General features: G+C 34.7%; 1 protein-coding gene across 6 annotated transcripts in view; it reads left to right on the top strand.

Moving 5' to 3' along the window:
- RALGAPA1 (Ral GTPase activating protein catalytic subunit alpha 1) overlaps positions 1 to 25163 on the top strand; it is a 331780-nt gene that overhangs the window by 65223 nt on the left and 241394 nt on the right. For all 6 annotated transcript variants that reach the window (XM_074213382.1, XM_074213380.1, XM_074213383.1 and 3 more), the window contains exons 11-15: positions 5677 to 5874; positions 18769 to 18909; positions 20162 to 20310; positions 21265 to 21394; positions 23274 to 23511. In XM_074213382.1, the coding sequence (XP_074069483.1) occupies positions 5677 to 5874; positions 18769 to 18909; positions 20162 to 20310; positions 21265 to 21394; positions 23274 to 23511 (856 nt within the window). The remainder of the gene's footprint in view (positions 1 to 5676; positions 5875 to 18768; positions 18910 to 20161; positions 20311 to 21264; positions 21395 to 23273; positions 23512 to 25163) is intronic.

Here is a 25163-nt window from a genome sequence, read left to right as displayed (position 1 = left end):
GTCCAGGACTAGTGGGAATAGGCCTGGTCTAATCTCAGGTCTGGTCAGGTTGGAAATTCAGTGATTACTGGGGTCAGGGTCAGTTCCTTTATTTTCCCTTTTGTCTTTCACATACCTGCACATAGGCACTGTAGCCACAGACTGACTTAGTCACTCATGGATTCTCACATTATCAACAGTGTACCAGTATAGCTGTCCCCACTTAACTTCTTATAATTGTTATTTCTTTTTATTTCTTCTGTATTTTGTGATATTTGCCAGTCTGACAAGATGTCATCTTTTCCAGTTAAAAGTTTCTATGCAACATTTCTCTTATTCACAATCTTACAACATTTTATTTAATCATTCATAGCTCATATTATTTTTTTTATTATGTTTATCTCACTAGTTTGGATTATTTTAAGATTCTTTTTTTAAATCAGTGCATCAGTTCCAGAGAAGTCTTTGCAAGTTTTTCTGAAATCACCCTGCTCATCGTTTCACCCAGCTTAAACAGTATTACATGATAATCATAAATCATAACTTGTTCAGCTATCCCTTTAATTGATGGACATCTTCTCAATTTCAATATTTTTGTGCAAATATTTGTGCAGAATATTTTTGTGCAAATGGATCTTTTTCTCCAATCTCTTTGGGATACAGACTTATTAATGGTAATGCTGGGTCAAAGAGGGGGCAACACTATTTTGTGATAGCTCTTTGGTTTTCAGTTCTAAATTATTCTCTTGAATGGTTGGACTAATTCCCAACTTTTGCAGCAGTGCATTAATGTCTCAATTTTTTTTGCATTCTCTCTAGCATTTATGGTTTTCCTTTTGTCATGTTAGCCAATCTGATAGATGTGAAATTTTATCTTTGAATTATTTTAATTTGCATTTCTCTGATCAATAGTGATTTATAGCATTTTTTCATGTGACCATTTATAGCTTTGATTTGTTCTGAAAACTGCCTGTTCATATCTTTTGTCCAGTTATCATTGGTGAGTTGATTCTTAAATCTTTTTCTCCTCAATCTATTTTCCAGGTCAGGTATTTTGTTTTACAAATACCTTTTTTTTCAATTTTTTTACTTGATTTTAGTATTTCTTGTTATCTCATGGAGTCATTAGCTTCTGTTAGATCCGTTTGAAATTGTTAGAGAGTTTTTTCTTGGGCAAAGTTTTTTTTATTTCTAGTATCATGCTGTTAATTGCCTTTCCAAATTTTTCTTCCTTAACTCATTTTCTTTCCAGATTTTTCCTTAAGGGACATATAATAAGTCTTTAAAATTTTTAAAAATTATATAAATATTTTATTTGTTTTCAATTATGTTACATATAATGTAGTTTCTACCAATCCTTTTTTTTTTTTGGCAAAGCAGTGGGGTTAAGTAACTTGCCCAAGGTCACACAAGTAATTATTAGCCAGTCTGAGGCTGGATTTGAACTCAGGTCCTTCTGATCCCAGGGCCAGTACCCTATCCACTGTGCTACCTAGCTGCCCTGTCAATCTTTTTTTCGTGAAGTTTTGAGTTTTATAATTTTTCTCTCTCCCTCTCTTTCCTCCCCCTCCCTCCAACAGAAGGCTTTACATTTGCATCTATGATAAGCATAGATCAAAATTGAACTTGTTGTGAGAGAGGAATCAGATCCAAAAGGATAAAAGAAAGCATTAAAGATAGCAAAATTGCATATTACAAGATAACTTTTAAAAATTGAAGATAAACTTTGGTCTTCCTTAATCTCCACAGTTCCTTCTCTGCATAGATAATGTTCTCCATCACAAATTCCCTAAAATTGTCCCTGAGTATTACACTGCATGGAATAAGTAAGTCCATCATGGTTGATCATCACCCCCGTGTTGTTGTTAGGGATATGATGTTCTTCTGGTTCTACTCATCTCACTCAAGTATCAATTCTTACAAATCTTTCCAGGCTTTTCTTTTATTATCCCCCACCCAGGCTTTTCTGAAATCCTGTCCTTCATGATTCCTTATAGAACAATAGTATTCCATCACACATATATACTATAATTTGTTCAGCCATTCCCCAATTGATGGGTATCTCCTAAATTTCCAATTCTTTGCCACTACAAACAATAACTCTTTAAAATTCTTGCTAAAATTCTTCCTTTTTTCTCTTCCATGGAGAGTTGTACTTTTGCCGAAGTTTTTTCTTTTCTTTTTTTTTCCAGGCTTTGGTTATAGATGCTTTGGAATCATTTTCTTCTTCTGGATTGGTGTCTTTAACCTCTCTGTCACTCTAATAGCTTTTTATGGTATAATTCTTTTTCTTTTTTCCTTTTGGTTTGTTTGCTCATTCTTGCATGCTACTTCTTGATCAGTTTTGATTTTGAAGCCAGGATCTGTGTATTTCTGGAAGGTCTAGTCTGATCTTGTTTCTCTTTTTTGGAATGTTGAATGTTGTATTGTTATGATTTCTCAGAAACAGCTCATTCTGGTAATATTCAAGATACTGATATTCCCAAAAGATCTGATCCAATGCAGATCATAGAGATCATAGACTCATAGTCAATTATCAGTCCCTGTGCTTGAAACCGTTCCACCTTGGTGTAGGACCTATCATCCCAGCATACTGCTGGAGTAGTTTTTGAAACCTTGAAGGGGAGGAGGTCACCTTAATTCCATGGTGAATTGATGTAATAGGACTTTATTGGATAATATTTTATATGAGATACCATTATCATCTTGTGATTCAGGAATACAACAATTCATCATCATTCATTCCCTCATTATTTGTCCTTCCCATCCACCCTCTCTGTGATTCACCTGTACTTGAAGGTCAGACTTTCTGTTCAGCTCTGGTCATTTCATCCAGAAAGTCTGAAAGTCCCCTCTGTCATTATTGAATGTCCATCTTTTCTCCTGAAAAACTATGTTCAGTTTTGTGGGGTAGTTAACTCTTTTGCCTTCTGGAGCCCTATGAGCCCTTAATGTAGAAACTGCTGAATCTTGTGTTATCCAGACTGTTGCTCCATGATGTTTGAATTTTTTCTTTCTGTCTGCCTGTAATATTTTCTACTTGACTTGGGAGTTCTGAAATGTTATATTTCTAGAAGTTTTCTGAATTCTTTAGGATATCGGGAGTTTTTCTGGAGAATTTCCTGAAAAATGATGTCTTGGCTCTTTTTTTTTTGGTCATGACTTTCAGATAGTCCAATAATTTTAAAATTATCTCTTTTGGATTTGTTTTTTAGGTTAGTTTTACCAATGAGATATTTCACATTTTCTTCTAGTTTTTCATTCTTCTGATTTTGTTTTGTTTCTTGATTTATCACAAAGTCATCAGCTTCCCTTAGCTCCATTCTACATTTTAAGAAATTATTTTCTTTAGAGAGCTTTTGTATCTCTTTCCATCTGGCCAAATCTGCTTTTTAAGGCAGTCTTCTCTTCATTGGCCTTTTAGACCGCTTTTTCCATTTGACCTAAATTTGTTTTAAGATATTTTCTTCAGTCTTTTTTTGTATCTCTTTCACCAAGCTGCTGACTTGATTATCACGATTTTTCTGCATTGCTCTCATTTCTATTTCCAGTTTTTCTTTGCCTCCTTCATTTCATTTTCAAATTCTTTTTTTGAGCTCTTTCATAGCCTGAGACCAATTTATATTTTTCTTGTAGGCTTTGGATTCTGAAATTTTGATTTTGTTACATTCTGAATATATATTTTGATCCTCTATAGGACTAGAGTAATTGTCTATGGTTGAATTTTTTTTCTTCTCCCAGTCTATGACTTGATTTTAATTTTTTGTTAAGGTGGGCTCTGCTTCCAGGATAGAAAAATGCACTTTCCCAAGCTTATGAGGGTCTTTGTAGCTGTTTTCAAGGACACCCCCCAGGGTACCCTGCAATTTTTCAATTCCTCTAAGTCCATGACTGCTCTCCTGGCCTGTGCTCTGGTCTGTGAATGACCACAGGCACTCCCCTCTGTCCTGAAATTGAGGAGAGACCCTGCTCTGTTGCAATCATGAGGAGAGACCCTGCTCTCCTGCAGACAGTTCTGTTGTGTTTCTGCTTCTTTTCCTGAGACTGGGGCCCAGACTGGGAGCTAGATTTAAGTATAGGCAAAGCAACAGAGTCTTGCCTCAGGGATAACAAAGATACCTCTGCAATCTTCCTGCACCTCTTTTACCATCATGGGCTGAGCTCTGCCCCGTGGCTTCTCAGCCCCGTCCTGTCCCCTGGGGCCGGGTCTGTGCTGAAGTCTATGCTAGACTGCTCTGTTCTCACTCTGGTGTGGCAGAGTGTTAATCCTGTTAACCTTCCAAGTTCTCCTTGGCAATCCCTGGATGAGAGGTTTGGAAACTGCCACCACTGTCAGGGACTCAGGTGACCTGTGGTTTCTTCCCATATGAATGGAGCCAGTTTGCTCCCATGCAGCCTGGGCTGTGCTGTGGCCCCCTTCTAACCATGGTGTTATAGAACCTTCTACATAATCTATCCTTCATTCATCTACCAAAGTGATTTTCTTAAAGTGCAAGTCCAACTAGATTGTCCTCTGTTCAGTAAATTCCAAGGACTCCCTGTCACATCCAGGATCAAATGCAAAATCCTATGGTGTTCAAAGACCTTTATAACCTATTATCTATTATTAGTTAACCTGTATGTAACTTTTTATTAGTTAATAATAGACAACTTTACCCCAAGTTGTCTTGGGCTGGAAAATTGTTTCACTCATTTTTTTTTTTGTGAGTTCTGCCACTCTAGTCATTATTTAAAGGTATTTGGAGTGGTTTGGATAAGAGCCCAAGGGAGCCCCTATCTTTACTCCCTCATGTTGGCCTCCGCCCCTGATACGTTTTACATTAAATGTAATTTTAAATTCTCTTGAGGTGTTATTTCCCCATCATTGATATAAGTGAAAAAATAAAAATAAAATCCTTTGAATGTATTTTTTGAATGAACTATGATTCATTGGGATTCCAACATAGATGATTTGGTTGGTGAACCCCAACTACATCTGTTGTTGTTTTATGGGGAGAAAAGATTCTGGAGTCATTTGCCATTTCCTTGTCTAGTTCAGTTCACAGATGAGGAAACTGAGGCAAAGAGGATCAAGTGACTTGCCTAAGCTCACACAGTTAGGTCAGAGGCCAGATTTAAATTAGGGAAAATCCTTACTCCGGGCCTGGCAGTATATCCACTGCTGCTCATTTCAATATAACTAACTAGTCTCAGATCCAACCCTGCTTTTTGGTTCTTGACACATGAGTATTCTCCACCTGCTTTGCATCCTTGCTCTGGGAATTTTCATTCAATTAATACTACCATTCCTTTTACCAAAAAAACCTGTCCGTTGTCTGATCTACTGTTCAACTTCACAGTCTTTGTGATTTTCCAGAGTATGTCACCTTTTCCTGCTACCATTCCTTCCTTCTATGTGTTGTCTCCCATTGCTAGAATGTAAACTCTTTGAGGATTGGTATTTATCTTGCTTTTATATCTATCTGCAGAGTGTCTCGATATGATAAGAGCTTAACAATTCTTTCATTTATTCATTAAATTCGTGATTCTGCTTTACAATCCTGTTTGAAGATGGGATAAGAGGGAATGTTATTCAGAAAACAACTTTTTTAATATTTGAGGAACATTATGAATCTGTATCAGAATTAATATACATTTACTACAAAGGAAAATATAGCAAATCTTTTACCATGGTAATGTTTTTGTGTTTTTAACTAGGCACTTCTATTACCAATTTGTGAAGCAGCTGCTATGAGGAAAGTGGTAAAGGTGTATCAGGAATGGATTCAACAGGAGGAGAAGCCTTTGTTCATGAAAGAGCCTGAAGAAACTGAGGTTGTTTCTATAAATTTAACCTGCATTGAAAGTGTTGTAGAACCTGATGTTTTATTAGAAGAAGGAAAAGAAAGAGAGGAGGTAATATGAAATTATATGTGTGTATATATTTCATCATGTGTAGAACTTAATCACTTGTCAGAAAGTTTTGCTTCTTTTTGCCAGTTTGGAAGGTAAAAATATAATTCAATTATTTATAATTTAGTTAATAAAATTTTTGCTCACCCATGAAATTTGTGGTGTTATTGCTTATTAGATGAAAAAGGAAGTTTTTTAATGGTGGTTTAAATGATACTTATAAATTCAAGTGCACATTAAAATTATGATCTTGAAATGCAGTACAGCTTTATTATATAGTTTGTAGAGTTATTAAAGAAAGAATGATGATATCTTGTTGCAACTCATGTTTTCTGTTAAGTATAGTTTCTGATTCTCTTCCTCATTTCCTTTTGTCTTGTATCATTCATTTGGCAGATAAATATATACTGTTTGTTAAGTTGAATTACAGTCATATCATTTTAAAAAGCTTTTCAAATGCCAGGTCTTTTATCCCCATCCCCAAGTTCCTTGAGGGCAGAGAACATGTCTTATACTTTTTTGTATCTGTGTATGTCTAGCATAGAACTTCATACTTTGTATTTTATCAGTAAATATTTATTAGTTAATGAGCGAATTGAAGAAATCATATTCATTTTTTAGGTAGCTTGATCACTTAGGCAATTGATTCTTATTATCTAGTGGCTCCTCTATCTCTTTTGCCCATCTAGATCATTCCTTCTAATCATAGGTATTCTACAGGGCTTTATTCTAGGCTTTTTTCTCTTTTATTTCTACTTCACTTGGAAGTCCTATCAGCTTCCTTGAATTTAATTATCCTTTCTAACCTCCCTGCTGACCTCCAGTCTTGCATCTCAGACTGCTTTTCAGACATTTTTTACTAGATGTGTGGAAGACATATTACACTCAACATGTCCAAAATTGAATTCATTGTTTTTCTCCCTAAGCCCAACCTCCTTCTGACTTCACTATTACTGTCAAGGGTGCCACCGCCCTTACAGGTCACCAGGCTTGCAACCTAGGTATCATCATTTACTCTTCACTGTCTCTTAACTCCCATTTCTCATCTGTTAACTGAGGCCTGCAACATCTCTTGAATATACCCCTTCTATTCTTTCCTTTGATGCTGCCACCATTTTGATTTGGATTCTAATCACCAAATGCCTGAACTGTTGCCATATTCTCTTGGCAGAGTTTTCTCCATGTAATCTATCCTTTATTCAGCATCTAAAGTGATTTTTTTTTTTTTAGTTTTTGCTAGGCAATGGGGTTAAGTGGCTTGCCCAAGGCCACACAGCTAGATAATTATTAAGTGTCTGAGGCCAGATTTGAACTCAGTTACTCCTGACTCCAGGGCCAGTGCTCTATCCACTGTGCCACCTAGCTGCCCTAAATTGATTTTTCTTAAAGTGAAAGTCCAACTATACTGTCCTCTATTCAGTAAATTCCAAGGTCTCCCAATCACACCCAGGATCAAATACAAAATCCCTTGGTGTTCAAAGCCCTTTATATCCTATTAATCCCTGTGCTTCTCCCAGTGCAAGCAAGTTCTCTCCCCCAAAAACATTTGATCTCACAGTTCATTTTAAAACTAATACATGGTGGGGGTGGGGCAGCTAGGTGGTACTGTGGATAGAGCACTGACCCTGGAGTTAGGAGGCCCTGAGTTCAAATTTGGTCTCAGACACTTAATAAGTACCTAACTGTGTGACTTTGGGGCTAAAACCCTATTTCCTTGTAAAACCCCCAAAATACATGGAGTTGGAAAGTTCTAGAAAATTCCCAAATTCAGGAAAATACACTCCTAAGTTATATGATTTGGCAAACAAAATATATATACATGGGCACATTATATGGCAATATAAACAGAAACTAATTCTGATAGATACAAGAAACTCTCAGTATGAGAGAGGGGGACAGGGAGCACACATATCAGGGAGAAAACACTCAAAATTCAGGTTTTCATGACAAGATTTAGATACCTTAAGAATGGGCTTAATTGAGAACAGGTAATCATTGCTAGAGGAGGGGGCATTTCTAATCAGACCCAGATGTGCTGGAAAAGTTCTCAGGGTTCCTTATTGATATCAGGTTTGGATATATGTCTTTAATCCATCACCTTTCTGTCAGTGAATAAATTTGCTTCATCATCAGTCCTTTGGAATTATGATTATCTTTGCTGGCCAGAATAGCTCTCTGACAAGAATTATTTGGCAAACTGAATAGAAATCTAGCAGAAATTATTTCAAGACCAATATACTATAATAAATTATAAGTGTACTGAGTAAAAGTCATACTATAAAGAAATCAAGAGAAACAGCTCATGTAACTTTCACCATTATCATTAGAGAGTAAATTTTTAACCAATGTTTAGAGGTGAATATTTTGATATATATACATATATTATATTTCTTTTTGTGATTCATGTTATTGTATTATATTACTAACTGTGGAATCTCTTCGTCATGGTTATAGCTAATTTTTTAAACTCTGAATAATTGCAAATTGCTTCCAGAATGGTTCAACTAATTCATAGATTCAGTAACAATGTTTTAAGTATTCCAATTTAAGGGTGGGTGGTAAATCCTTAGGAGTATTTTGCATTGAATTTCTTTGATGGTTATTAATTTTGAGTAATTTTCCATATGTTTACTAGTTTGAAATTCTTTTGAAGATAATTTCTTTTTATCCTTTCAGTTAGTCAATAAAGCATCAAGTGCCTATTATGTGGCAGACACTTTACTCACCACTGGGAAAATAAATAAAAGTAAAAAGATCCTTGTCTTCTTGTAGCTTATATTCTAAGGACTTGTATGCTGTAATGAATATAATAAATTGAATATGTTGGAGCCATAAGCTCAAGTTCAAATAAGCCAGGCAAAAACCAGAACTATTTTTAAGGTTCAGAGCTGCTTGACATACCATTGATTTTTTGTGAAGTAAAGCACCACTTTTGACCAAACCATCCTTTTGAACATGTTAAGGGTGATTTTGAGCAATAGCTGCAGACTCAGGACTTGGCATATGGTATCTATAGATAGCTTCTTCCTTAAACCCCCCCCCCCTTCCTGCTCCCCCCTGTGAAAGCCTATAAAAACTATATTATCTCCCTTTTCCTACTCCCCTTTGAGCAGCTGAGTATTCTCTCTCCCTCCCTGCTCCTTCACAGGATCTTCTCTCTTTTTCACATACAGTAAGTGCATTTAATTGTGTATTAGTTTGTTTCATTTTGGGCCCCTTTAAGAGCTTGGGAATCTAACAGGAAGGTAATATAAAAAAAAAAAAAACAACGTAGGGCCTGATAGAGACATCCAGAGAAGTACAAACTTGTAAGAAATGAAAAGATGGCTAAAACAACTTTTAAAAATAGAAGATAGTAAACTTTGGTCTGCATTTAAATTCCAAAGTTCCTTCTCTGGATACGAATAGTAATTTTCCATCACAGGTCTTTTGGACTTGTCTTTGATTATTACACTGCTAAAATGAATAAGTCTATCATAGTAGATCATCCCTAACATTACTTTTAGTGTGAATAATGTTCTTTGGGTTCTTCTCATTACATTCAGCATTTCTTTTCCTAATTTTTCTACTTTATTTTTAAAATCCTTTTTGACTTCTTCCAATAAGTTTTTTTTTTTTGGCAAGGCAATGGGGTTAAAGTGATTTGCCCAAGGTCACACAGCTAGGTAATTATTATGTGTTTAAGGTTGAATTTGAACTCAGGTCCTCCTGACTCCAGGGTCGCTGCTCTATCCACAGTGCCACCTAGCTGCCCCCCACTAAAGTTAACTATTTGCTCAAGACATATACTTTTGAACTTGAGCTATGTGCATATTTGTTAGAAAGATTTTTATTTTTCTTTAAGGGGATAGTACAAAGAGGGGTACAAAGGGGCTTGGGATAAGAGATCCAAAAAAGAAAGAAAAGAGGATCATCAGAACATGTTGTTTTTTTCCCCATTCATCTGTCTATTCATTATTTTAAGTACAGAAGTGAAGAGAAGACTGGAAGGAATCACAGATAAGGACAGTTTTTAAAATCATTTCCTAAATATCTGAAAAGAAGAGCAAGTTGTGCATAAAGAATGACTTATTTATAGTGTTTTCTGTTTATGTAAATGTATATTTTAGATGGTATTTGTTAAATTCAGAGAAAAACATTGTTTCCAATGTTTCCATTCATCTCTCCCTTCTCTCTTCCTTGAAGAGGTAATAAATTATACATGTGAAATGAAAATCCTTTTTTCTATGTTGTTGTTCAGTTGTTTGACTCAAGTTTGACACTTTCTGACTCTATTTGGAATCTCCTTGGCAAAAATACTGGTTTGCCATTTCTTTTTTGTAGCTCATTTTAAAGGTGAGGAACTGAGGCAAATGGTTAAGTCACTGGCCCAGGGTCACATAGCAAGTATCTCAGACTCTGATTTGACCTCAGGAAGATGAGTCTTCGTGATTCCAGGCTCAGTACTCTTTCTGCAGTGACACCTAGCTACCCCATTTCCATATCTCTATTAACACAAAACAAAAATCAAAAGAAAATAAAATTTAAAAATTATGCTCTGCAGTGACACCTAGCTACCCCATTTCAATCTCTATATTAACCATGTTGAAAAGAAAAACACAAAACAAAAGTCAAAAGAAAATAAAGTTAAAAAAATATGCTTTGATAGGCAATTTACATGTGTTCAATTCTTTTTCTGGTGCTGAACAGTATTTTTTATCATAGTCCTTTAGAATTATTGATCCATATAGATATTCATAATTTGTAATTTTACAATATTGCTGGTACTGTGTATAAAGTTTTCCTGGTTTTGCTCACTTTACTTTGCATGAATTCATAAGAGTTTTTTCAGATGTGTCTGAAACCCTCCTGTTTATTGCTTCTTTTATAAATACAGTAGTGTTATACTGTTATAATTATCAGTTTTGTCTAAACCAAAAGAACTGCTAAATATTTTTGTGTGTATAGTTTCTTTTTCCTTGATCTCTTTGACCTGCATACTTAGTAGTGGTATTGCTGAGATAAAGGTCATTGCACAATTTAAAACCCTTTGGGCATAATTCCAAATTAATCTCTAGGAAATTTAGCTCAATTTACAACTCTACCAACAGTGCTTTAGTGTTCCAGTATTCCCACATACTCCCCAACATTTATCATTTTTCTTTTCTGACATAGTGACTGATCTTATAGACATGAAGTGGTACTTCAGAGTTTTTCATTTTACTAATCAATAGTGATATAGAACATTTTTTCATATGATTAATTAACTTTGATTTATTAATCTGAAAACTGCTTTTTCCTTTTCCTTTGGGAAATGGTTCTTATTTTTCTAAATTTGATTCAGGTCCCTATTTATTTGGGAAATTAGGTCTTTATGAGTGAAACTTGGTGTAATTTTCTTTTTGCCCAATTTAGTGCTTTCTCACTAATCTTGGCTGTGTTGGTTTTGTTTGTGCAAAGTCTTTTCAAATTATAATAATCAAAACCATCTATTTTATATTCTTTAATGCTGATTTATCTCTTATTTAGTTTTATGTATATCTATGTGTATACAGACACATACACATATACATACACACACATATTTCCTTAGTTCTTTCAGGTAACAATTATCATGCTCCTTAAATTTGTTTATAATACCATTTTTATGTCTAAATCATGTGTTCATTTTCCCCTTATCTTGATTTACTTGTGACATATTGATTTATATCTATTTTCTGCCAAACTGATTTCTAATTTTCACACAAAGTTTTCTCAAATATTGAATTCTTGTCAGAAAAGCTTTCATTTTTTTGTCTTTTGAAATACTACAGATTATGGTCAATTACTATGGTGTATACCTAATCTGTTTCACTGATTCACCACTCCATTTTGTTAGATCACCTTCTTCACTTTTTATTTTTGTTTATTCCCTTGATTTTTTTTAATTTTTTAAGAAATATTTTAAATTTTATTTACACATTACTAAAATATTCTTGTTTAAGAGTAAACAATAATCCTTCCCCCCACAAAAATGTAAAACCTCATGAGAAATAAAGTAAAAGAAAGAGAAAAAAATGTGTTTCAGTCTGTATTCTGATACCAACAGCTCTGTCTCTGTCTCAACAGAGAAATTACTTCCATATTTTTCCACAGTTGCTATTGCTGATTGTAATCCCCTCCATCCATTCCTCTCCACTACCATATATGATATTTTCTCTCTCCTTTTACTCTGTCCCTCTTCAAAAGTGTGCTGTGGGGTAGCCGAGTGGTGCAGCGGACAGAACACCAGCCCTGGGGCCAAGAGGCCCCAAGTCCACATACCACCCCAGAGACCCAGCAACCACCTGGCCCCGTGGTCCTGGGCAGGCCACCCAATCCCAGCACCTTGCAAAAAATAAAATTGAAAATGTTATATCTGACTATCCTCTCCTATGATCTAACCTCTCTTCTATCACCCACATCCCCCGCTTCCCCCATCCCCCTTTCTCTCCTTTTTCCTCTAGATGTCTATACACTATTGAGTGTGTATGCTGTTTCCTCTCAGAGCCATTTCTGATGAGAATGAAGGTTCTCTCAATCCCCCTCGCCTTCTCCCCTTCCATACCATTGCTAAAGCTACATGAAATGACTTTTATATGAAATATCTTAGCCTATTCTACCTCTCCTTTCTTTTATTCCCAGTATATTTCCTTTCACCCACTGGCTCCATTTTTTTTTTTTTTTTTTTTTTTTTTTTTTTTTTTAGGTTTTGGCAAGGCAAATGAGGTTAAGTGGCTTGCCCAAGTCCACACAGCTAGGTGTCTGAGACCGGATTTGAACCAGGTACTCCTTACTCCTGACTCCAGGGCCGGTGCTTTATCCACTGCGCCACCTAGCTGCGCCACTGGCTCCATTTTTACAATATATTATATCTTCAAATTCAGCTCTTTCCTGTGCTTCATCTATAAAAGCTTCTTCTACCTGCTCTTTTAAAAGAGAAGGTCCATATGAGTATTATCAGGATCATCTTTCCATGCAGGAATACATGCAGTTCATCATCATTAAGTCCTTCATAATTTACCCTTCTCATCCACCCTCTCTATGCTTCACCTGAGTCCTGCACTTGAAGGTCAAACTTTCTGTTTAGCTCTGGTCATTTCAACAGGAACATTTGAAATTCCCTGTTTCATTGAAAGTCCTATCGTTTCCCCTGGAAAGAGGATGTTCATTTTTGCAGGGTAGTTGATTCTCACTTGCATTTTAAGCTCTTTTGCCTTTGGGAATATTATATTCCAAGCCCTTTGAGTCCTTAATGTAGTTGCTGCTAAGATCCTGACTGCAGCTCCACGATATTTGAATTGTGTCCTTCTGGCTGCTTGTCATATTTTCTCTTTGATTTGGGAGTTCTGGAACTTGGCTATAATATTCCTTGGGGTTGGTTTTCTTTGAATCTCTTTCCAGGGGAGATGGGTGGATTCTCTCAATTTCTATTTTGCCCTCTGCTTCTAGGATATCAGGGCAGTTTTCCTGTAGGAATTCTTTAAAAATTAGGTCAAGGCTCTTTTCCTGATCATGACCTTCAGGTATCCCAATAATTTTTAAGTTACCTTTCTTGAATCTGTTTTCTAGATCAGTTTTTTTTTTCAATGAGATGTTTCACATTTTCTTCTAGTTTTTCATTCTTTTGGTGTTGAACTATTGTGTCTTGATTTCTCACAAAGTCATCACCTTCCTTTGGCTCCATTCTACATCTTAAGGATTTGTTTTCCTCAGAGAGCTTTATTTCTGTTTCCATCTGGCCAATTCTGCTTTTTAAAGCATTCTTTTCCTCATTAACCTTTTGAACTTTTATCCATTTAACCTAAGCTGGTTTTTAACATTTTATTTTCTTCAGCATTTTTTTTTTGAATCTCCTTGACTAAGCTGCTGACTTCATTTTCATGGTTTTCCTGCAACTCTCTCATTTCTTTTCCCACTTTTTCCTTTACCTCCCTTACTTGATTTTCAAAATCTTTTTTGAGCTCTGTCATAGCCTGAGCCCAGCTTCTATCTTTCTTGGAGTCTTTAGATGCAGAAGCTTGGACTTTCTCATCTTCAGATTGAGTATTTTGGTCCTCCATTGGACCAAAGTAATTGACTTTGGTCAAGTTCCTTTTCTTTTTTTCTGCTTACTCATTTCTCCAGCCTGTGCCTGATTTTGGGGGTGCTTCTTGATCTTTTGAGTATTATTGGGATACCCCCACAAGGACCTCAGTGTGTGAGACTCTGACTGCTCTCTTGGTCTGTGAATGACCACAAGCTCACCCCTCTGCCACGGGCCTGTGAGGGGAGAAGGATCCTTGCTCTATTTGGGGGGGGCCTACACTGCAACAAAGGTCTGAATATGGTCAAAGCCCCAGAGTCCTGTTCCAGGGACAGAGGACAGACCTTGGTAGTCTCCCTCCAGTCCCTTACCTTCAGTGGGCTGAGCGCTATGGCACAGCTGCTTGGAGGTTCCTGCTGGGTGACTCCATGGGCCTACTTCCGTTTCCTGGATATGGGCTGTGGTGGCCCCGCTGATTGCACTGAGGGCCTGGGCTTCATGCTTGCTCTGGCAGAGGTCTCTATGCTGATCTTCCAAGTTGTGCTTAGTGCACCCTGGGGTACAGGTCAGGAAACTGCTTCTGCTTCTGGGAGCTGCTCCCAGGCACCCTGGGGCTGTTCCCAGGAGGCTGATGTACCTTTGCTCTGGCGCAGCAGCCCCTCCAACCCCATGGAACACAGCTTTTCCCACTATTTTCCAGGTTAGCTTGGGCTGGAGAATTGCTTAACTGGATCATTATGTGTGGGTTCTGTCTCTTGAAAATTTAGTTAGCATCATAATTTTAAGGTTTTTTGAAATATTTTGGAGGGAGCACCTAAGAGAGACTCTTCTCCTGCTGCCATCTTGACTACACCCCATATTCTTTTTTTTTTTTTAAGTTTTTTCAAAGCAATGGGGTTAAGTGGCTTGCCCAAGGCCACAGGGCTAGATAATTATTAAGTGTCTGAGGTCGGATTTGAATGCAGGTGCTCCTGACTCCAAGGCTGGTGCTGTGTTCACTGCACCACCTAGCCGTCCCTCATATTCTTTTTTTTAAAAAATATTTTATTAGTTTTCCAATTATGTGCAATGGTAGTTTCTACCTATCATTTTTTGTAAGGTTTTGAATTTTAAAATTTCCCTTCCCCCATTCCCCCACAGAAGGCAATCTGATAATCTTTACATTGTTTCCATGTTGTATACATTGATTGAAATTGAATGTGTTGAGATCCTTGATACTCTTGCTATTTTTTCCCTTCCTATTGAGTTTTTTCCCTAGCTCTATAAAATATCATTCATTTTAATTGACGTGACACTGAATAAATATACTTTAGATGGAATTATCATTATTTTATTATATTGCCTTCATGTCTCATTAATAGTTCTCTAATTGTTTAGATCTGTCTTTATTTATGTGAAAAGTCTTTTGTAATTATGTTGATATAGTTCTGAGTTTTAGTAAGTAGACTCATTAAGTATTTTATATTGTCTGTGGTTATTTTAAAATGAAATGTCTTTTTTTGCTACTGGATTTTGTTCATAATATATTGAAACCCTTATGATTTATGTCAGTTTATTTTATATCCCATAACTTTGCTGAAATTGTAAATTATTTAAACTACTTCTTGAGTTGATTATCTGGGATTCTCCAAGTATACCATTATATTGTCTGTAAAATTGATAGTTTGTTTCCTCATTGCTTATTCTAATTCCTTTAGTTTCTTTTATTAGTACAGTATTGAGTAATAGTGATGTAATGAAACATGCTTGCTTTACCCCTGATAACCTTCTAGTTTATTCCCATAATAAATAATGTTCGGTGATCATTTTAGGTAGATATTACCTATCACTGTGAGGAAAACTCCATTTAGTCCTGTTTTTTCCCAGCATTTGTAATAGGAATGAATGTTGCATTTTATCAAAAACTTTTTCTGCATTTATTGAGATAAACATGATTTTTGTTGCTTTTGTTATTGATATTGTAGATTATGCTGGTAATTTTTCTAATGTTGACTCAGCCTGCATTCCTGATTTTATTATTTTAGGGATTTTTTTTGTGTTTTCTTTTTTGCAAGGCAATGGGGTTAAGTGGCTTGCCCAAGGCCATACAGCTAGGTAATTATTAAGTGTATGAGGTCAGATTTGAACTCAGGTACTCCTGACTCCAGGGCAGGTGCTCTATCCACTGCACCACCTAGCTGCCCCCATTCCTGATTTTAAATCTCACCTGGTTTTAATGTGTAATCTTTGTGATATATTTCTCTAATGTCCTTGCATTTTATTTAAAATTTTTTCATTAATATTCATTAGAGAAATTGGTCAGTTTTCTTTCTTTGCTTATGCTCTTCCCGTGTTAAATATAAGCTCTATATTTTTTATTGTGAAAGGAATTTGATAGAATATTTTCTTTGTTTATTTTTCCACATAATTTATATAGTATTTGAATTAAATTCTTTATTTATTTGGTAGAATTCACTTGTGAATCCATCAGGTTCTGAGCATTTTTTTCTTAGGGAATTCATTTATGGCTTTTCAATTTCTTTTTTAGGTTTTTGCAAGGCAGTGGGGTTAAGTGGCTTGCCCAAGGTCATGATGTTAGACAATTATTACCTGTCTGAGACTGGATTTGAACTCAGATTCTCCTGACTTCAGGGCTTCTGTCCACTGTGCCACCTAGCTGACCCTCAGTTTCTTTTTTCTAAAATTGGATTATTTAAGAATTCTATTTCCTTTTATGTTAATTTGGGCAATTTATTTTTTATAAATATTCATCCATTTTACTTAGCTTGTTAGATTTATTTGCATATAATTGGGCAAAATAGTTCCTTTGATTTCATCTTATTTGGTGGTGAATTCACCATTTTCATTTTTGATACTGGTCTATTTTCTTTTTCTTTTTAAATCAAATTAACCATTTCTTTTTTAGTTCAGTTATTTTTGATTGTCCATTCTGCTTTTCTATTAATTAATACCAAATGATTTCAGTGATTCCTACTATATAGCATGAGTTCTGGAAGTGCTAGTCCTTCTTTCCCAACCTCTCTTCATTATTTTCCTTGATATTCTTTATTTTATTTTATTTTTTTTTAGGTTTTTGCAAGGCAATTGGGTTAAGGGCCTTGCCCAAGGTTACACAGCTAGATAATTATTAAGTGTCTGAGGCTGGATTTGAACTCAAGTATTCCTGACTCCAGGGCCGAGTGTTCTATCCACTGTGCCACTTAGCTGCCCCTCCTCGATATTCTAAAACTTTTGTTCCCTCATGGATTTTATTATTTGTCTAACTCTGGAGAGTATTACTTTAATATTTTGAAATGTCTAATAGTAAATCTGTACATTAGATTTTGATTCTGTTGCAATTTTTATTATATTTGATTGGAATAGACAAAACTTTGACTATCACTTTATTTAAATAGTTTTATTTCTTTAAGTAGAATTTCATAATATGGAGCTATAGATTATGTTTTGGTTAAGTTGCTTCATATATTCTTAAATTTTATAATTATAAAATAGACTTTTCCTTTTTTTTTTAAGGTTTTTGCAAGGCAAATGGGGTTAAGTGGCTTGCCCAAGGCCACACAGCTAGGTAATTATTAAGTGTATGAGACTGGATTTGAACCCAGGTACTCCTGACTCCAGGGCCGGTGCTTTATCCACTGCGCCACCTAGCCGCCCCTAAGACTTTCTATTATTACTTTTGAGATTTTTTTATTGCTAGATCATATTGACTGTTTGGAATTCCTTATGTCATTTCCTTTGCCTTTGCATTTGGCTCATTGTCCTCCTCTCCTCAGTTCTGCCTTTTTATCCAGTTACTTAATCATCCATATGGATGCTGTCTCACAGTTCCCTTTCTCAGGTTCCTTAAAATCTTTTGGACTTCAAACCTTTGATCATGATAGCCCATCCTCTTTAGCAGATTGTTTCTTCACTCCCCACTCTCACTCAAGCTTCAGTCTCTCCCCATTTACTGAATGCTTTCCTTCTGCCTACAATTATGCTCACTTTATCCATCATTCCCAGATAGCTTTCCTCCCGTATATGTGAAGCCTGTCTTACAGTCCTTTCCTTCAGTTGTTTTATTAACTCTCTACAATCTAGCTTGTGACATTCAGCTGGTCTCCAAACTTACCAATGATCTCTTATTTGAAATCCTTAATGACCTTTTTTCAGTTTTCATTTTTTTCACGATCTTCAGCCTTTGACATTGGGTTATCACTTACCTCTTCTCCTGGTTCTGTGACACTGCTCTGTCCTAGTTCTCCTACCTCTCTACTACTTGTTCTCATACTCCTTTGCTTTATCTTTATTCGGGTTGTGCCCATTAACTATGGGTGGCTCCCAAAGGTCAGAAGCTCCTCACTCATATTCAATTCATGTGCTTGTCATGGCATCATCTTCCTGCTGTCATGGTCTTTTTTCGAGAATGGGCAAACATCATCATCACCATTATCATCATCATTATACTATTCTTTGCTCTCTAAGTATTCATTCCTTTATCTTGTCATGACTTATCCTTTGTCAGACTTTAGCTCTGGATTGCTTCCACCATCTGACCTTCTTTCACCAGTTAAAAGATTCAGAAAGGAGTTGGAGGAAAATCGCATTATAAATATATGTTATCCTACTTCAGTGTATGTTTTCAGTATAGCCAGGCAGATCTTTTTATCTCTCCCTAATTGATTAAGTATCTCATTTTCCATAGAAGCTATTAAAAATCTTTTCTTTTAGTCCACGTTGAGTAGTATAACAGATAATTTTTATATTTTATTACATTTATATATTTTTTCTATTTGTTTCACATGTGTTGAACCTGTAGAACTCTTGTAACTTATTTGACTTGCCAGTAAGTTAAATGAAGACTTCTTGATTGAGACATTTATTTTATCCTTCAGGAAAAAGTGCCCAAAGCATCTAGTCATTTTCGAAATTCCAATTGGATTAAAAATGATGCCTATCAAAATAGCCTATATAAAGGTTCTGATATGGAAGATGCTGACCAAAATATACAAGCTGGTGCCCAGTTAGTATTTCAGGTAGGTCATTTTGCTGGTCAAATTTTTCAAATATCTTTCACACAATAAAGATTTTCTAAAATTTTTATTGATTAATATATTAATTGTACCATTTTGGATAAGAATCTATTCTTGATTGATTCTGACAAAAATCTTGTTGAATGAGTTGAGATGAATAGAATATATATTTTTAATTATTTTTTAGAAAATTCTGTCTTATTTATAATTCTTGAAAGTTAAAATTCCATAATTATTACAATTCTCTTATTGTAGCTTACCTAAAGGAGCTTTTGTAACTCTTTTGTTTTGTTTTATTTTGACTTTTTTTCCTGATATGTGAAATTACCTATGTCTATTATTTGGTTCAGTTCTCCATTGTTTGTATAGGATGAAACAAAAAAATAGAAAGAATAACTTAGCTATACTGGATATGATAAATATTGCTGGTCAGTCAGCCAACAAGCATTTATTAAATACCTTTCAATGGGCCTGCCCTCAAGGAACTTGCATAATATACAAAATAAATATAAAATAAGTATAAAGTAGTTTAATATACAAAATAGTGAGTGAAGGTACTTGTAGGTTTGGTTATGTTTCTTGTTGTTTTGTTTCTGATTTGCTGGAAGGAGCTGGGGAAGGGGAGAGAGGGAATCATGTTGAAAGTGATACTTAAGCTGTCCCTTGAAGGAACCTAGTGATTCTTTGTGGCAGACTTGAGGAGCAAATGCATTTTTAGATATTTGAGACAATCTGCACAAATATGGAGAGGAAAGATAGAGTTCCATGCCATTGGCAAAGAACAGAGTAAAGTGCAGTTTGACTGGATCATAAAGTTCTAGCAGGGAAGTAATGTATTAGGAAGATATTAAGATAAGGGCCAAGTTTTGAAAGACTTTCAAAACTAAAAGTTATGTAGCTGCTTGGAGTTTATTGAGTAGGGGAGTGACATGGTCAGATCAGTGCTTAGAGAAAATCATTTTGGCATCTATGTGGAATGGGTTAAAATGGGGAGATTTGAATCAGGGGGATATTTAAGAGGCTATTCTAATTGTCCGATAGGGAGTGGGAATAATAACATAAAATAAGCTGGTACCTATGTGAGAAATATCTTAAGGATCTCCACATTTTTATAAAATATCTCTAAACACCTATTTGACCTGGTGAATTTAATGAACAATGACTTTGGTTTAGTACATTTATCGTCTTGCAATTTAAATTCCATTATCAGCATTTATTGTCATTTTTGATTTGTCCATTCATTTTTTTCTTCTAGGTTTTCATAGTCAATTCATCAAATATATTTCTTCTTGAACCTGCAAATGAAATTAAAAGTCTTTTGGATGAGCACACAGATATGTGTAAACGTATTCTTAATATTTATCGATTCATGGTTGTACAAATATCAATGGATAAGAAGACTTGGTAAAAAGTTTCACTGTCTTTTATATGCTTTTAATGTCTTTAGAAATATGTCTCTTTTGAGAGGTGATTAGCATAGACTTATTTTGACAATCTCCTTTAACAGTATTGGAGCACCAAAAAGTTATTCTCCTCTTTAGTTATTTCTTCATGTTCTAACCTCTCTGTATCAGATTTTAAACGGTCAACCAGATTTGGGGTGAGAGGCAAGTTGTGATGTAATGATTTAATTGAGAATTTTTTGTGTCTTTAATCAGTTGAATTAAAAATTTCTCACTTGTCTTCATTGAACTCTTTTTCTTAATATGAACATATTCCACTCGAATGCATTTTGAAAATTTTGACCAATACTTGGACCATTTTTAATTTAACCACAAAACAAGTAATGTTAAAGTAGAAAATTTTGTCTTTGTTATCTATGTAATTGACTTCAAAAGTCATATTGTTCTGCATTTTCTTTAAGAAAAATCCTCCTTTGTAAATATAATTCTTTAATTTTTTAAAAATCTTTTTTGAATTCAAAAGGGCTCATGGTAGAGGATTCAGTTAATTGTTGGCTGGTTTTAAACTTCAGACTTTAAACTCCTACTGTCCTCATTTTCTCAAAATTATTGTTATTTGAGATCTTATAGAAGCAAATAGGGTAATATCATGTTCATAGCTAGGATGCTAATGTACAGCAGTCTTAAGGTTTACAAAGTGCTATATATGTATTTTCTCTTTTGATCCTCACAACAAACCTGTAAGGAACTGAGACAAAGTAGTTAAAATGACATTCCCAGAATTACACAGCTGGTGAGTCTGACTCCAGACCCAGACCCAGAACTAGATGCCACCTATCTGCTTCTATAACAATAATCTTGAAATCAAATATATTCAATTTGAAAGTTTTGCTATTAAGCATGATTAATTATTCATAAGTAGGAAAGGTTAAAATTTCATTTTTTTCCTTTTAAGGGAACAGATGCTACTTGTATTGCTCAGAGTCACGGAATCTGTTCTGAAGATACCATCACAAGCTTTTCTGCAGTACCAAGGAAGAAAAAATATGACACTAGCAGGTCGACTTGCAGGACCTCTTTTTCAGGCAATAAAAATTTTTTTTTTCCTTAAAGTGTAGTTTAAACTTTTGGATTAGTTTCTTAGTTTCAACTCAACAGCATTTTAATGTCATTTGAGAAAGTTTTTATTTGGAATATATCATTTAAAGAGCTTAGTAGTGAGATTGTAGCTTAAAAGACAAAGTTATTTTCTTCCTCGAGATCTATAGTTATATGATAGTATATATAATCTATATGTACATAAATGTAGAATATTGTTTTATGAATAGAGTTTATCTTATCTTTAATATTCTTGCTTTCCACTGTTGAAGGAAAAAAAATATTGATAACGGACTCGTTTTTTAGGCATAAGTCTCCCTATGGTCCAAAATGGCAAATTCTCTTTGTGTTCTCCAACATTTCTCTCACACAAGACTTTTTTGAAGTAATATTTATAGAAATCTTGAAAAACTTGGTTTTGGGTCAATATTCCACTTCATCTAAAGGAACAATAATTACTGAATCTTTCCAGAACTGTCCCTGGAGAATCATCCTCTTCTAAGACCACTTCCCCCACTTTTTGACCTCTTTCCCCTCCAAAGGCTTTTTGATAATAAAGTGAACCCCTCCCCTCTGATCAAAGACCTTATTCCTTCAGAATGGGGCAAGAAATACTGTCCTTAGGTGGATCATAGCTAATCTTTTCTGGGAATGGAGAATGCAATAATCTAAGCTAGACAAGAGGTATTTATTGTTCTAAATTTGGTAATCACTTTTAATCCATTTTCCAGGGCCTTAGTGTTTTATTTTTGACTTTTTTTACATTTAAAAGGTTTAATTTTTAGTATAAATTTTTGTTTAGTCATGCTAAAATTATAAATTGTGAAATGTTTGCATGATCATTACATATAGTGAAAGCAGATCTTCCATCATTGAATGGAGTGACAAAAATAGTTGTCTATAGTACAGATCTTCCAATTCTAGTTATTCATATAACCATTAACATTAAGTTTTATCTAGAAAAAAAAGTCTTAAACAGCAAACTTTTTTTGCATATATCTTTTAATCCTGTGCAAAATATATATACTCAAGCCCTTCTTGAAATGATTTAAAATCCTTTGAAGTAAAGCATCTTTTCTATAGGTGCATTTTAAAAGTTTTGTTGTAGTACATGTCCAATAATACCTGTCAATTATAGAAAATAATCCATTCTTCTTATGGAATTTTAAAACTAAGCTCATTGTTCAAATCCGTGCTTCCTTTAAAAGGTTTCTAACAAGTGTGAAACTTGTTCAGGGAAATATATATTGGATTAAACTTATGTATATATGTATTTATATACTCTTTATATAGACTATATATTCTGTAAATCTTAAGTTTTCATATTTGGTTTATTTTTAACTATATATGGTATACATCTTTACTATATAGTTCTTATATGCTTATTAGATATATGAGACATTTAGATGTTAATGTCTCCTATATCATACTCAGTAGATAACTATGAATATTTTAGCTCTTAATAAATTTCAAACAAATTTTTATGGAATTTTTACCCTTTACTTCATATAACAATATCATGAAACATTTAATGATTTTTTATACAATGTGAATGCTCATTTTTGAATGATTGAATGAAAGGTAAAAATTCCATCAAAGAAATTTCTTTTCAATATTGACAGCATGCCAGTATTGCTTGTGGTAAAATAGGGAATAACTTTTTATTACTGAAAATGTTTGGTAGGCATTTTATTGATAAAAGAGTAACATCCTCTCTACTTCCCTGATTTCCCACAAATAATTACTAGGTAAAAAAATGATAAAAATTATTTTGTTTTTAGTTGAATAGTTGATGATTAAACATCTCTCTAAAATCACAAGCTGTCCTTGGTTTACTTATTTTTTGCTTTTGACTTTTTTTTTTAGACTCTTATAGTAGCCTGGATCAAAGCAAATCTAAATGTGTATATCTCCCGAGAACTCTGGGATGACTTGCTATCTGTGTTGTCATCACTCACACATTGGGAAGAATTGGCCACTGAGTGGTCTTTGACTATGGAGACACTAACTAAAGTGTTAGCTAGAAATTTATATAGTTTGGATCTAAATGATTTACCATTGGATAAGCTAAGTGAACAGAAACAGAAAAAGCACAAAGGCAAAGGTAAGAATTATAATCTAAACAACAAATTAAAAATAGACTCTCCCTTTCTATTAGCAGAATTTGAAGCCTATCTTATCTTGAAAGAAAATACCTTTGAATTATTGGATCCTTTGTTTAAAACAAAGAAAAAGAAAACCTGAGATAAAGTGAAATAGGAATAGTATTATTTTAATGAATTGAAAATCATAAAATTTTTAAGTCAGCATCCTTTCTAAAATCTGGGAGATTTTAGTTTGCTTTAATGGTTTTGTTTGGTTTTTTAAGTTAGCCATACAGAATGTAGTAAAAATGGTATTTCCTTTTGTTAATATTTCAAGTACAAGTCCTGCCCTGATATTGACTGATATTTGCAAAATGAGGGAGTTGGACTAAATGTCTTTTGATATCCCTTCCAGCTCTTTAAGAGTATGATTCCTTTTGTTATATTTCATAATCCTTATATTCCCAAGCATCTTTAAGCATGTATTATGTCTCTCTTAGTTTTGCAGAAGGACTTGGATTTTTTTTTTTTTTTGGTTTTTGCAAGGCAAATGGGGTTAAGTGGCTTGCCCAAGGCCACACAGCTAGGTAATTATTAAGGGTCTGAGACCGGATTTGACCCCATGTACTCCTAACTCCAAGGCTAGTGCTTTATCTAAACACTGCGCCACCTAGCCGCCCTAGGACTTAGATTTTTGTAAACTTAAATACAAAAAAAAAAAGCATATCCATAAACATAGAACATAAGAAAGGTCTATATATAAATTTAAATATCTAATAAATGATACATGTTAATCTTCAAAATTGTTTTGCTTGTCTATTCTTCCTTCTGGACTGTCGTATATTCTCTTCTGTGCATTTTTTAAAGATAAATGGAGTTTAGTGACCTGCCCAGGGTCACACAGCTAGCAACTATATGAAGCAGGATTTGAATTCAGGTCCTCTGGATTCCAGGACCAGGCCTCTATCCACTAGGCCACCTAGCTGCCCCTTTGATCTGTGCATTTTTAAAGATAGGTAGAACATTTATTAAATGTATGCTCTGCTCTTGGCTCTTTGGCTAGCACTTCAATTATAAACACAAGCAAAAAGAAACACAATTGGTACTCTTAAGGAGATTCATTAAAGAGAACTGAAAAGTATGTAGAGGCAAGATGTGGGACAGTAGGGTAGATGCCTGCCAAGGGGGTCAAGTGTGAAAATCTGAAGAGTTTGGAACAGATAAAGTAGAAAAGTGAACAAGGCTGGCCCGAGTACCTCCTTAAAGTGAAGATTCTCTTCAGTTGGAGGAGGAAAAAGAGGCATTTCCAGGTTTGGAAGATAGCTGGCGTTAGAGTAGAAAAGTTTATAAAGTCAGAAGCAGAGCACGGAGAACAATGGGTAAAGTATTTTATTGGCTCTCTTTTGGGTATATGTGTGTGGGATCACTATTGCTTTCCCCTGACTTAACAGAAAGGGAGGAAATTATCTCTTGCAATAAATATAGTTAAGCAAAACAAATTTATTCAATGGCCTTTACTCAAAATTTATGTCTCTTAATCCTGTGACTATCACTTTCCTGTTAGGAAGTGATTCACATGCTTCATCAATAGGTACTCTCAAGATCTGTATTAGTCAGAATTATTAAGTTTTTCAAAGTTGTTTTTAATTTACAATATTATTATCATTGTATA

This window comes from Macrotis lagotis, chromosome 1, assembly GCF_037893015.1.
Source record: "Macrotis lagotis isolate mMagLag1 chromosome 1, bilby.v1.9.chrom.fasta, whole genome shotgun sequence".
Taxonomy (NCBI): Eukaryota; Metazoa; Chordata; class Mammalia; order Peramelemorphia; family Peramelidae; genus Macrotis; species Macrotis lagotis.
Note: the sequence above shows the minus strand (reverse complement) of the source record. Positions and strands in the feature narration are given on the sequence as shown.